General features: G+C 42.0%; 1 protein-coding gene across 1 annotated transcript in view; it reads right to left on the bottom strand.

Annotated features, from left to right (window-relative positions):
• The window catches only part of clip3 (CAP-GLY domain containing linker protein 3), a gene marked incomplete at both ends in the record, with an annotated part of 36,572 nt that extends 24,472 nt beyond the window's left edge, over positions 1 to 12,100 (bottom strand). The window contains 3 exons of the mRNA XM_083985139.1: positions 615 to 708; positions 6,303 to 6,442; positions 11,695 to 12,100. Of these exons, the coding sequence (XP_083841265.1) occupies positions 615 to 708; positions 6,303 to 6,442; positions 11,695 to 12,100 (640 nt within the window). The remainder of the gene's footprint in view (positions 1 to 614; positions 709 to 6,302; positions 6,443 to 11,694) is intronic.
• Positions 12,101 to 13,313: the final 1,213 nt, after the last annotated feature.

Below are 13,313 nucleotides of genomic sequence, written 5' to 3'. Positions count from 1 at the left end.
AAATGTAGTGTGAAAACACTTCGCTTTAACAAAACTCCTCGTTGTCCCTTTAACAGGCTGTTGATTAACATTTCTTTTCCTTTGAATTGAAACTCACCTTCATTTGCATGCAGCCCTCCCCAGAGGAAGCAGCGCTATCCAAGATGGCCTCTTAGGCCGGGTTCAGACTACTACTACTACCTTTTTTTGTCTTTCTCAATGGTTACCCTGTCAGATTAAACACTGACAGTGGCAGAAACTCTCTCCGTGTCTTGGATGTCTTTTTTCATATTAAGTTTTATTTACAGCATAGAATTAATAGTTTAGGTCTGCCCTCCCACTATTGTCTAGGCGGTCTTTATGACCTCCACCTAACTTCAAACTTTATTTATTTATATAGGACATTTCATATAAAATGGAGCACAAATTAAAAACCCTGACCCCTCACACACACACACACACACACACACACACACACACACACACACACACACACACACACACACACACACACACACACACACACACACACACACACACACACACACACACACACACACGCCCACTGCATCCAGGCCAGGACAGCCCCCAAGGCGACATTCATGTTATTTTGTGAACAGGGTTGAGTATCTTACCAACTCCATGTGCTCCGGCCTTACAGCTGTAGTGCAGCAGCGTCATGTCGGTCAAACCGTCACGGTCGTTCACATGGCAACCGCGCTTCAGGATCTGAGACACAAGCAGAGAAGATGACTCACTTATGACTCATCTACACACACACACACACACACACACACATACAATAAGTGGATTATTTACTGTAGGTGTCCCCATGTTAGCTCCCACTTCCCCACATATATAATCTCAGTGTATATGCTTCTATTGACAGTGTGGCAGCAGGACCAACAGTGGTTGATTCAGCCTGAGCCTATGGTACATCATTACTTTGTTGAAGAGCATAATCATCTTCATATCATCAATATTTATTCACTTTAGTGTAGGCTACAAGAGCTCTGAAATTAAAGGGATAGTTCACCCAAAATTGAAATTTCACTCATTATCTCCTCCCCCTCATGTGGACTAAGGGCTGGGAGAAGTTTCAGAGTCCTCCGTGGCTTCTCTGAGTTACAGGGGGTCTCGGCGTAGCAGTGCATGTCCACATAACGGTTGCAAATGGATACCAACTGTCTTCGTAACAAAAAGACACACCAAAAAACATCCAAATACCTCCATGCTGCTCGTATGTAATGTCCCTCTTGTATTGAAGCCCCGACATGCGAAATTGTCCCGAAAAAAATTAAATAAGTCTATATTTCAAGCTTGTTTGTAGCGGAAGCTTCTCTTCCCAGTTCGTCCAAATTTGACGAACCGGGAAGAGGAGCTTTTTTTTTGTTGCGAAGACAGTTGGTATCCATTTGCAACCGTTATATGGACATGCACTGCTACGCCGAGACCCCCTGTAACTCAGAGAAGCCACGGAGGACTCTGAAACTTCTCCCAGCCCTTAGTCCACATGAGGGGGAGAAATTTCAATTTTGGGTGAACTATCCCTTTAATGTACATACGACAAAAAATATCAGCAAACTAAGCTCTCCTCATTCATTGTCATTGTTTTATATATCTGGGTCAGAGAATCTCTTTTTAAAGTCCAGATGAAGCCTCCAGTCTCTGACCACACAGGCTTCCAGCACTTCCATTAGTGTGTTATATATTTTATGCAGCAGCAGCAGAAAAATGAAGCTACACAACATTGTCTTGCTAAATACATTTCAAAATGCTGTTGTTTTGCAAATTGTGTTCAGCTCTGCTCCTGCTCCTCCTGTCTGTTGTCTGCAGTTCCTCCTCCTCCAGACTACTGGACACTATTTTTCTGATTTCATCTTCTTTTTTTTCCGTTGAGATCATCAGACCCAGTTTTTTGTTCTTTTTTCAGATACATGATCCATGTTGACAACTAGTCAGCAACAGTTCACTGCTGGTTCAGTCTTTCTCGCTCTTAGAAATTACATATAGGACACAAGTCCCAGATTTGAGCCTGCCACTGTGATCTGTAGAGGTTTGTTGACAGGTGGGACCCAGTGGAAACAATGTACAGCTGAATTTGCTGCTTTATTGTTGGTGTAGCTTTGTTGACAATGCCACTATTATGATATTTCAAGCTAAAGCATTACAACCAGGGCCTGAGTGAAACTCTTTGTCCACTTTGATGCCTGACACTGTCATGGTCTTTTCTTTGGCTTTTCACGCTACGTAGGTTGTTGATTTTATGTTCATAGATATTTTATCTGGGGTGGACAATCTATTTATTTATGTTTTTTTATCTTTAGTATTTTGCATTTTTAGTATGTTTTATGGTTTTTATTTTACTGTGCAGCACTTTGGAAACCTTTGTGTTTATTTAAATGTGCTTTATAAATAAAATGGATTGGATTGGATCAGTGTTTTCCCATTGTCCTTTGTCAGTTGCTGTGAGTCAATTCCGTGTTCCTGTGTTATCGCCATAAGTTAAATAAATCCTTTTTTTTTTGTTTTCACCCATTTCCTGAGTGAGTTTGCATTTTTGGGTCCAGTCTCTCAAAAACCGGACAGAACCAACCAACCAGAATGGACCAATCATCTTAGGCCGTAATCCTCGTAGCTCGTAGACTTCTTGTCTGAAGAGTGGGTCCATATTGTGGTTGGATCGTACTGTCAGGGTTTGGAAGAACTGGACCAAGATGCAGACACCAACACAGTAACCGGTCTGAGCCCGGCGAAACAAAAGCAACTTAAAATAAACTTAAAGGACAATTCCAGGCGAATTCAACTCGGGGGTGTATGTTCCTATCATTTTAGGTCTAAAAGAAGGAATCTGAAGATTAAACCGAGAAGTTTATTTACTTCAAGCAAGCCGACATGTTTGTAAAACTAGATCTAATTCAAAGTCTCCCAGAGTCTCACGCGAGACCCAGTTGCCGTGCGCGGTGTGTTCAGGTGCAGTGGGAAGCTCCCGTTTGTGTCATAAACACAGGAATATCAACTCTTGACTTGCTTCAAGTAAAAAAAAACTTCTTGGCGCATGTTTGAATCGCCACCTGACGCTGTCTGTGGAAAAAAACGTACACTTCAAGCAAGTCAAGAGTTGATATTCCTGTTTACATCCCTCAAAGCCGCAATTGGGATGTAAACAGCCTAAGCAGCGGAACTTGCATCCACTCCCATTCATTGCTGCCGTGGCGATGCAGGGACAGACACATCTACCGCAAAACAGGAGCAATTAAACTGAAAATCTGCAGATTTGTCCTTTAAAGGGGACATATTATGGAAATATCACTTGGGTGTTTGTCTTTGCCTTCTGGCCCCCAAAATGTGAGAATGACAAGAAGGACAGTGGGAAAACACAGGTCAGGACATGAGACAGATCATGACAGTAGCTAAAGTCAGTCAACTCAATTGAATATGTTTGTCTATAGATTTCACGTGACAAACTGTGTGCGATTAAAAACCAAACCAAAACAATGACTGTTTCTGGCAGCAGATGATGAACAAGATTTGTGTTTCTGAGTTGCATCAATGTCTGCCTGTTTTTTCTTTTATTCCTCCAGGCTGAGTCAGCTTCCTGCTGAATCATGATAGAGCCTCGATGACTTTCCATCTCTCTCTCTCTCTCTCCCACTGCACCACTCTCCCTGCTCTGTCTGTTTCTGTGCTGCTGCAGCCATTTTAACTGGGTCATTATCACCATACGTGTGTGTGCTTGTTATCACCATTATTGTGGAAACTCAGCTCCTATTGGTGGACGAAATCACAGTGAATGAAATGTTAAAGTTTGAATTATGATTATGGTCCAGGGTATGGTTGGGACTGGACAGAAAAGAGGTTTTAGTTTTGGGAATGAAAGTCAGAGTAATGTCATGTGTCTTAACCTTTATGCTTTAGACAACATGTTTAGCTGTAACACTGCAGTAACCTTCAGTCCTGTGTTATCTCTACATCTGGATAATGATTCATGCAGAATAAAATGTGAACTGTTAATACCCAGCATTCAGCCTTTGTTCTTCACACAAGCTCCACGCTGTTCAGTGGGATTTCATTGTTCATTAGCTGTGTATGTGTGTGTGTGTGTGTGTCCAGAGGGTTGAATTTGGGTCAATGTGACAATGACGGCTGATTCAGGATCAGGCTCCGTGCCAGAACAAGTAGGGCAGCATTGAAGACATGCAGTGAAACACAACTGGTTAAAGGTTTGACCTACAAGACGACAGAAAGCTGCATGAGCCACTGCTGCTGTCCTGTTAGCTTTAGCATTATCGTCTTACCCCTGGACACAATGTAATAGGCTACTAATAATAGGTTAGTAATAACCAATAAGGTAGAATAAGTTTGTGCCCTTGATACATCATTTCAATCTGCTTATTTCTATCAGAGACAGGTGATTAGTTGTCTTTTGGTTTTTGTACTGTTTCCAAAATGACTGACTAGCCTAGTTAAAGGTTACAATTTTTTCATCAAAACGATACATTTTTCAAAAGTAATACATCCACAGAACGCCTAGAGGAGTGAAGAATAAAAGTATTAATTTTACAGATCCTGATAGCTCTGTGGATAAATTAAATTGTGCTAATGCTAATGCTAACTAACGGTCAGCCGGTACTGTAACGTTTCCGGTGCAGGCGTGATGCTGATGGTTTGTCGGGTTCGTCTGCAGGTGAGTTAGTGTGAAATGATTCAGATGGAGGAGCGGATTGGAGCTGCTGCTCGTTAAATACGGTTAGCGTTAGCTTAGCTTTAGCTACTAGCCGCTCCCTATAGGTGTTACCTGGCAACCAGTACAACTGAAGGTAGGAGCGAGAGCTGGCGAGTGTGAGTGTGACACCTAGCCTACTTGCTGGGAGGAATTAAACTTGCAGCTAACACCTTTAATAAAGCACTACCCGATCTTGCACCACACTATTTTGACACTATGCAATCTATGAACCCCATGTAGGCTATGTGCAGGTAGCTATTCATGGGTTGCAGTGACGTCACGTCGAAGGGACCGCCGCCATATTTGTGTCCGATTTGACAGGTCTCCTCATATGACAGCATGCAAACCGCAGGATGGAAATGACAGTTTCTTGACAAAATGACAGGGTTTCATACATCCTGTCTGGGTTTATATCTATAACAACAGACTAACTCTATATTATCCCACTTATTACACAGTTTATGAATTAATTAATTAATTTGAGACGTAATGTTGATCAAAGTCCTTAGTCCGGTCACTTCTCCGCTGTTTGCTCCTCACCCTCCTCCCGGTCGACTCGTGTGTAGTTGTTTTCAACGAGCTTTTGATAATCAATCAGTAGATTGATGAATTATCATGTAAATGTTACAATATGCGCTTTTATGTCGTCCTGTCTGTCATAAGAGATTACGATACGGGACACGTTTGTGTCACGGACTCGCGGTGGCACAGACACAGCTGGTCACAGCTGTGACACTGCGCTGGCCCGTCCGCTCTGTCCACTCTGATCGCAGGTTTGGTTTCCAGCAGCGGTGAGGGAGGCAGAGAGCCTCCACTCTCCCTCTAACCAGCTACAAGTCATTTTTCTAACATCACAATTAGTCTGAAGCTGGTAAAAATGAAACACAAGGTAAAAATCCTTGATAGTTCTTCTGCCCTGCTCCGCTGATCAGAGCGGCGTCCCTAGCAACGGCCCGTTTTACTTAGCAACGGTCTGTTATACAGAAATAAAAGACCCTAAATGCAGAATCAGTGAGTAATTAATAAGAAAGTAATCAAAATGTAGAATTCAATATATCCATGTTATTAAAAAAAAAGTGAATCCCCTCTTTTAGTGAGACTTGTCACAGCCCACGCTGCCACTGATAGACTGCCTGCAGTCAACTATTTATTCCGCCTATAACTTTAACTTACGTCTTTTGGGATGGAATAAAACTGCAGTCCGGGGTTTCTTTGGCGACTGCTATCACAGTCAACAGCACAATATAATCCTGGCATCTTTCAAATAACGTCAATTTTGGGTCTCTTGCTGATTTCCTCCTACTACTCCACTTGTTCTGGTAACGTGACGCTGTGATCTGTGCCCAGATCGCCCTGATTCGGACACAAATATGGCGGCGCAGAAACACAGTGATGTCATGTGAATCTAATGAATATGAACACGTTGCACGCCTACTACTTGTATGGGAGCTGCACAAACACAGTTTATGATTTGGCTCAATATGAGAGGACTGGACTGTGTCTTTTAAGACGTAGATTATGATGCTGGGAGAGGAGGAATCTGCAAAACTCTGCCAGTGAAGGTAGCGCTTCAGTGTGTTGATATTTGTGTTCTCACCTCGTTGCCGATGACGTCGATCTTGTGCTGCACTTGGGGAACCCACTGACGAACAATGGCGAACAGCTCTGGAATGGTGGTCCGAGGATCCATGAGGATCTCCAAACAGGCCGGATCGTTGGGGTCGAAGAAGGTGAAGGCTAGAGGACAGAGGAAAGGTTAGTGGAGAGCCCGAAGACGGAGCATGGATCTACCTGAAAGAGGAACTAGGAACCGAACTGGAGTGAACTCATAGAAAAAGATTTGCACGCTCCAGATGGTGATGTCAAGATGTTCCCGTCACCTTCATCAAATCAGGAGGAACCTGCGAGTTCAGCAGTTTCTCTTCCTGCCAGGTCTGCAGTCCCAGCTCTCGGGACAGATTTCGTTTCACTGAGTAACTGAAATCAGGTTGACTTCTCCTCTCTCTGCTGTTGACAGCTCAGGAGTCAAAGGCAAACTGTAACTCAGTCTGAAACAGGATTCCAGATTTCAGATGGGCACCTATAAGTTTTTGAGGATAGGCAGTTTGATGGAACCACCGGGCCAGGATATATGTACTGGTTTATTGGTTTGAGGTTTGATTTCTTCCCTCTGGTGCTGCATTGGAGGGTATTTTTTATACGATAGATGTGTGAGATCCACCTATCCTTTTATTACTGCATTCCCATGCAACATTCTCCCCTTAGCCTCCTAAATTGACCTATGGCTAAGCCACGACCCCAAACGCGATGAGCCAATCACAGTGCGCATAACTAGCCCATACACTCGGACATTCTCTGCTTCCACGTCCATTGAAATGCATTGCAGTTAGTCAGTTTTCATTCGTTTTTATATGTTTTTTCTTGACATTTTAAGTTTAAAATGGTCAAACGGTGTGCATGGGGTACATGCAACTCCGACACTAGGTATCCTGAGAGGCCACGGGGGGATTTCTTTTACCTTTTCCCAAGCCACATCTCAACCGAGAGAAGTGTCTGCTCTGGATAAAGTTATGCAGTAGACCACAACACCAACTAAACGTGGATAAACTTAACAAGGATGTCTACATCTGTTCTAAGTTAAGTCAACAACGTATTTGAGGCAACATATTGTCAGAGATGTTTAGATGTTAGCCAGCATCACAACTAAGCATAAAGTCCGCTAGCTTAATGCTAACGTATAATGTAAAACTCCATAGACAGGCTAACAGAAATGAGCCCGTCGCTATCGGCGTTTCGCGGCAACCGACAGCCATAGCAGTAAAGCTAAGTGAAGTTTTGGTGACTTCGAGATGATATTTAATCTTTCTGTCTCCAAAAATCATCAGTTGCCTCCTGTGAAATGTCTCCTACGTTGACTGTTTGTCCGAGTGAGTGGAGGGGGCGGGGCTTAGCCAGAGGTCAATTGTGTCCATATTTCTGTTTAAGGGTCTCCTCCCAGGTGCATCGAAAGAGAAAACTGCTAAATGCCTGGTCAGATGTTGAACAACCTCAACTTGCTCCTCTCTACAGCTCTAAATCTCTAGAAGGCTGCTCACATTCACAACCAAAGTAACTGGCTCTATTGACTTGAACTCAGCAGCTTCTTCTCCCTGTGCTACTGAGTCATTCCTCAAGCAGCATCAACTCCCAGGCCTGAAAAATAAAGTCGACAGAGTGAGTCTCCAACACTGACTCATGTTAAAATCTGAAACAAACATGTTTACAGACTGGTACAAAAACTGTTTTGGTCATAACAGCTTATTTCCTCCTTAATGGTAATTACCAGAATTAATGGTGTACGGGTCAGTTTTGACCCGTTGTTTAAATAAGCTCTAAAATACACTAAAAACTCTTTTTTTTTTCATCCAATTTGTTTCTCATTTCTTGGTTACGTTCTTTGGCTTCCTTATCCATGAAAAGGTTGGTTTTGCACTAATGATTTCAGAAACTCTTTTCTTATTGTTCTTATCATTATAACCGGGTCAAAACTGACCCTAATACTACAAATATCATAATTTTAACCAGAGCATTTTAGAATTTTGTGAAAAAAAGTTTTATTTTGTTTAAATAGAGGTTCCTGACAAAGTCAAAAAGCCTTGATGCTATAAACAAATTTATGTGGTACTGTGTTGCATTTAAAACCTAAAAACGGGTCACTGGAGACCCTAACACAAGTAAAGAGAAGGGTTAAATTGTGCAAAATCATTATGCCGTTATGTGTCACTGCTGGATTTAGTGACAGTGAACTAGCTGGTAGCTGTCTGCAGGGTGTCAGCTGGCTAGGTTTGTAGTGTCATAGTGTTATTTGGAGGATTTTTTAGAGCAAACATCAGACAGATTATTTTAGCACAGTGCCACTAATGAGCAGGTCTCAGCTTCTTCACTCACCTATCTTGTTAGCTTGGGTCATTAACGAGCTAATTAATCATATAAGCCTTTTATAAGACTTAGTAAGACCCTAGCTGGGCTAATGATGCTCAGAGAGATCAACTGTCAAACCAAAGACCTTCGCCTTCAACCTGAAACCTCGTCCCTGTAATTAGCGTGGTACAAAAAGCACCTGTCAAACAAATATAACTAAATATTTAAAAGTATCACTAGAAGACTGTCAGTTTCACAGTTTCACACTTAAGACAGGACAAAACAATCCTCTGTGAGCAGAACCAATCTGTATTCACTGCTTTGCACACACACACATGCTGAGTGTATAATGGAGTTGGCCAGCTCTAGAGTTTGCCTGATGAATACTAATGAGTGTGTGTGTCTTCCATACAGCGGTCTGTCTGCAGCTTGTGAAACCTCCTGATGGACCAGCCAGTCACAGACAGTCAGTGTGTTTACATCCACTGTGACTCTCTCTCTCTCTGACTCACGCAGCTTCTTCACTTCTACCACCACGTGCATGATCTGTGTGTTCACGTGTGTTTTGAGGCTGTGTGGAGCCTTCACAGTGACATGGAGACTCTGCTGAGGGATATTTACTGACCTTGTACGCACACTAATTCAACTTCTTTAAAGGTAGAGTCTGTAGGATTTTACCAAAAGACAAAATATGCACTTATACCTGCCTGTATTTAGATTTAGTTGTGGGTGGGGCGTGGGTGTGTTTGTTCAGCAGCCAATAACAGGGCTCAGGTGATGTTAGTCTCCACTGACTGGGCCCTAAGCAAAATTTTATTTTGGGGGCCTCTATTACTGCCAATAATACTGATTATTGATCATTTACACACCTAGCCTACTACACACTTATTTCATTTGTCTCATTTGTCATTATGAATCATGATCATCCTTACATACATGTTTTTACCCATCTATTGTTTTTTATTCTGAAATGGAACCAAATTCAGCTAAAGGTTCAGCCTGGGGTTGATTTACACTTAATATTCAAACCTATACTAAGTGACATATACTGAATGTCATCTAGGCCTACAACTAAAAGTAACAAAATGAACCAATAGACAATTCATTTGCTGTAAACACGTCATCTGCATCATCTTTGGTTTTAAATAAACTGCAACAACAACAATTAAGGGTTTTTGTAATTACACAGGATTTCTCTCCTTTTCTCTCTAGGGATCAAGAGAGATATAGATTTAAAACAGTTAATTGCTCTTCTGGGCCCCCAGTGGTCATGGGGCCCTAAGCAGGTGCTTATGGCTTATGCCATGGGCTGGCTCTGCGTGTGGGCTTGCATAAAACATAGTGACTGGACGCCGTCAAGCCGGGGGAAATGGCAGACAGGTATGGGCCCGACACTCAGCTTCACTCTGATTGTTCTGACTATCCGCCATTTCTCCCGGCTGGACAGCATCCATGTCTCTATCTTGGTGGTAGTAGCGAATATTAAAAGGAGAACTTTGAAGGCTGAAGTGGAGAAGGGGGCGTGAGCTGTTGAGCTTGAGAGGAGGAGCCCAAATTAAACAATACCGAACAAACCTACAGACTGTACCTTTAACATCTGTGAAAATGCATTTGAGAGAACAGTTCATAATGTTTCTTTATTTCTACAGGTTCAATTACTGTTTGTTATGCATTTCTTCATTAAAGGGATGTGTTTTGACTGAGCTCTTTATAAGATGAAGAAGAATTTATTTGTTTTCGACATAACCGTGGACATTTCATAGACATTTAAACATAGACATAGACAGTGAAGGGATGAAGTAAAGGAATAGTTCAACATTTTGGCAAATTGGCCCATTGCCATAATCCCTATAGTCATAGCAGTAGGTTAATTGTCGGTGCAAGCTGTTTTTAGAACGGCGGAGCAGAGCCGTGAGCTGCTCAGAGCTACGCTACGGAGGCTCATGGGATTTCTCGGTTTCCCTCATCAAACTCATCAAATACACAATCCAACAACTCCACAACGCTCTGGTGGACAAGTTGTGAGCTGCACATTCACCACACTATGAGATAATAACACAACGTTACGAGACAGAGTTGTTTTAGAGGGAAATTCATGCAAAACCGCTGATGCGCGTTCCCATCGGGGGCAGTTTTTCGGCAAGCAGTCTCTGTATTTGTTTATTCATGACACTTTTGGACTGTATCTGCTTTACTCCTTTCTATTCCCCCTTACAGGTCATAATAATGAGCTGATAACATCATGTAATAATGTTCAGATGTGTACATGTGTTTTCAGAGTCACAAAGAACACACTCGTGGTAAAATACCTGTGTCAAGAAACATCAATGCAAGTGAATGTAGGTAGTGGGATGATTTAAGGTGGTATGCAGGGCCGTTGTATAGGGGAGAAAGGTGGTGATAACTCTAGGGGCCCAGCGCCCAGTGGGGCCCATAAAAAACCCCAGTAGTCTAATCTTTGTATGACTGATTTATTCTGCGTAAGACCCTGACTAATACTCATAGTACACTGTAAAAACTCAACATCTTTCCAAGAATATTTGTCTTATTTCTTGTCCAAATGTCTCATTTCTAGTCAAAACTAATCTCTTTCCACTTAAAATAAGACTCATTACCTAAAAATTAACTTGTTTTTAGATCATTTTCACTTAAATTCACAATAAATAGAAAAATCTGCCAGTGAAAGCAAGTTTTTTGTGCTTGTAATAAGGAAGAAAAACTTGCTCCACTATCAGATTTTTTCTACTTATTCCAAGTGAAAATATGCTTGAAAGAAGTAAAAAAGTGTCTAAAAACAAGCTACTTTTAATATGATGCGTCTTATTTTAAGTATAATGAGATTTGTTTTGACTAGAAATGACATTTTGACTAGAAATAAGACAAATATTCTTGCTAAGATACTTGAGTTTTTGCAGTGTAATGCTGCATTAGCATCAAAACAAAGAAGGCTAAATAAAAAGCGATAATACATACGTAGTCTAAGAAAAAAAAAAAAGGAAAAGTTAGGGGGAGGGGCCCACTTTAGTATTCTTTAAGGGGGCCCAGAGTTCCTAGCAACGGCCCTGGTGGTGTGACAGTGTGTAGCTTACCGTAGTCTTTGGGCAGCGGCGCCTGGGCGGACGGGTGCACCATGGCGCGGCGGCGCGGCTCGTGGACGGGACTCTGGTACTCGGACACCGACAGCGGCTCGGCCTCGGCCTCGGCCTCGGGGTCCCGACCGGCGGCCAGCGGATCCTCCTCCTCCCCCTCCTCCCTCTCCTCTCTCTCCTCCCGCTCCTCCTCCTGCTCGTCCTCGTCCTCATCGTCCACTTCCGCCCTCCCCTCCCCCTCCCCCTCCCTCTCCTCCTCTAGCTCATATCCCTCCTCTTCTTCCTCTTCCTCCTCCTCCTCTTCGGTTAGAGCCTCCTCCTCCTCTCGCTGGACCCTCCCCTCCTCCTGCTCCTCTCGATCGTGCCTCTCCTTCTCCTGCACCTCCAGGTTTTCCTCTTTGGTCATGATGGCGGATTGCTGGAGCTGGCCTGTCAGATGAGAGGTACAACACTGTTAATGATGTCACTTTTTAGTATGATATGCAGAGAAAAAATCGATTCACATAAATATCGCAATTTTTTTTGACGATTTTTAAATGGATTTTTTTTTTCAAAAATCAATTTATTTATTTATTTATTTATTTTGGTAACACTTTATTTTAAGGGGTCCTTGTTCCTGTGTATCTACCTAATTAATTACAGTGTAATTACCTATGTAACCGTATGTAACAACATGTACTTACATTGTAAAGACATAGTGTATTTTGGTGTACTTACAGGTCCTTGTTACACTTGTAATAAGAAATGCCAAAGTGGCCTCTCTCTTTGCACAAGCATTTCTTATTACAAGTGTAACAAGGACCTGTAAGTACACCAAAATACACAATGTATTTACAATGTAAGTACATGTTATTACATACGGTTACATAGGTAATTACACTGTAATTAATTAGGTAGATACACAGGAACAAGGACCCCTTAAAATAAAGTGTTACCTTTATTTTATATTGTGCAATGTGCATTTGTTCGCCTTTTTTACATAGCCTACAGCAGTGGTTCTCAACTGGTGGGTCGGGACCCAAAAGTGGGTCTAGACCCGTTCTGGATGGGTCGCGGACAGCTGGTCAAAAAAGTAAATAATATTTAATGCACATCTGATGTTGGACATGTCTTTTATTTTGAAAAATAACTTAATATTGAAAGGCACGAGACACGTGAACACATGCAGTTGTAATGCTCCTCCTCAGTTTCTTATTAATGTGGCCTGAATGCAGTGAATCTTGTTTTGTTTTGTGGGTCTTTATTTTGTGCAATTTGATATTTATCCACTTTTGTGAATATGCTCTGAATGCAGAGATGCATTAGAAGTCAAATATATCGTTTTGTTGGTCTCCATTTTGTGCAGTTTGATATTTTTTTATTCACTTCCGTACATGCAGTTGTCATGGTCCTCCTCAGTTTCATTCATGTGCTCTGAAATGAAACTTGCTCAATAAAGAGCTAAATGAGTTTCTAAAGGCTTTAAAAAAATCTTAGTTTGAATTCTATAAAAGTGGGTCGCGACTTAATGACCATGGGAAGATGTGGAGCCCAGAGTGAGACGAGTTGAGAACCCCTGGCCTACAGAGAGTCCAGGTTTTGAAAAGAGAGTAAACATATACTGTATATTGCTGCTGAAT

The sequence above is a fragment of the Trachurus trachurus genome (genome assembly GCF_905171665.1).
Source record: "Trachurus trachurus genome assembly, chromosome: 13".
NCBI classification, from domain to species: domain Eukaryota; kingdom Metazoa; phylum Chordata; class Actinopteri; order Carangiformes; family Carangidae; genus Trachurus; species Trachurus trachurus.
Note: the sequence above shows the minus strand (reverse complement) of the source record. Positions and strands in the feature narration are given on the sequence as shown.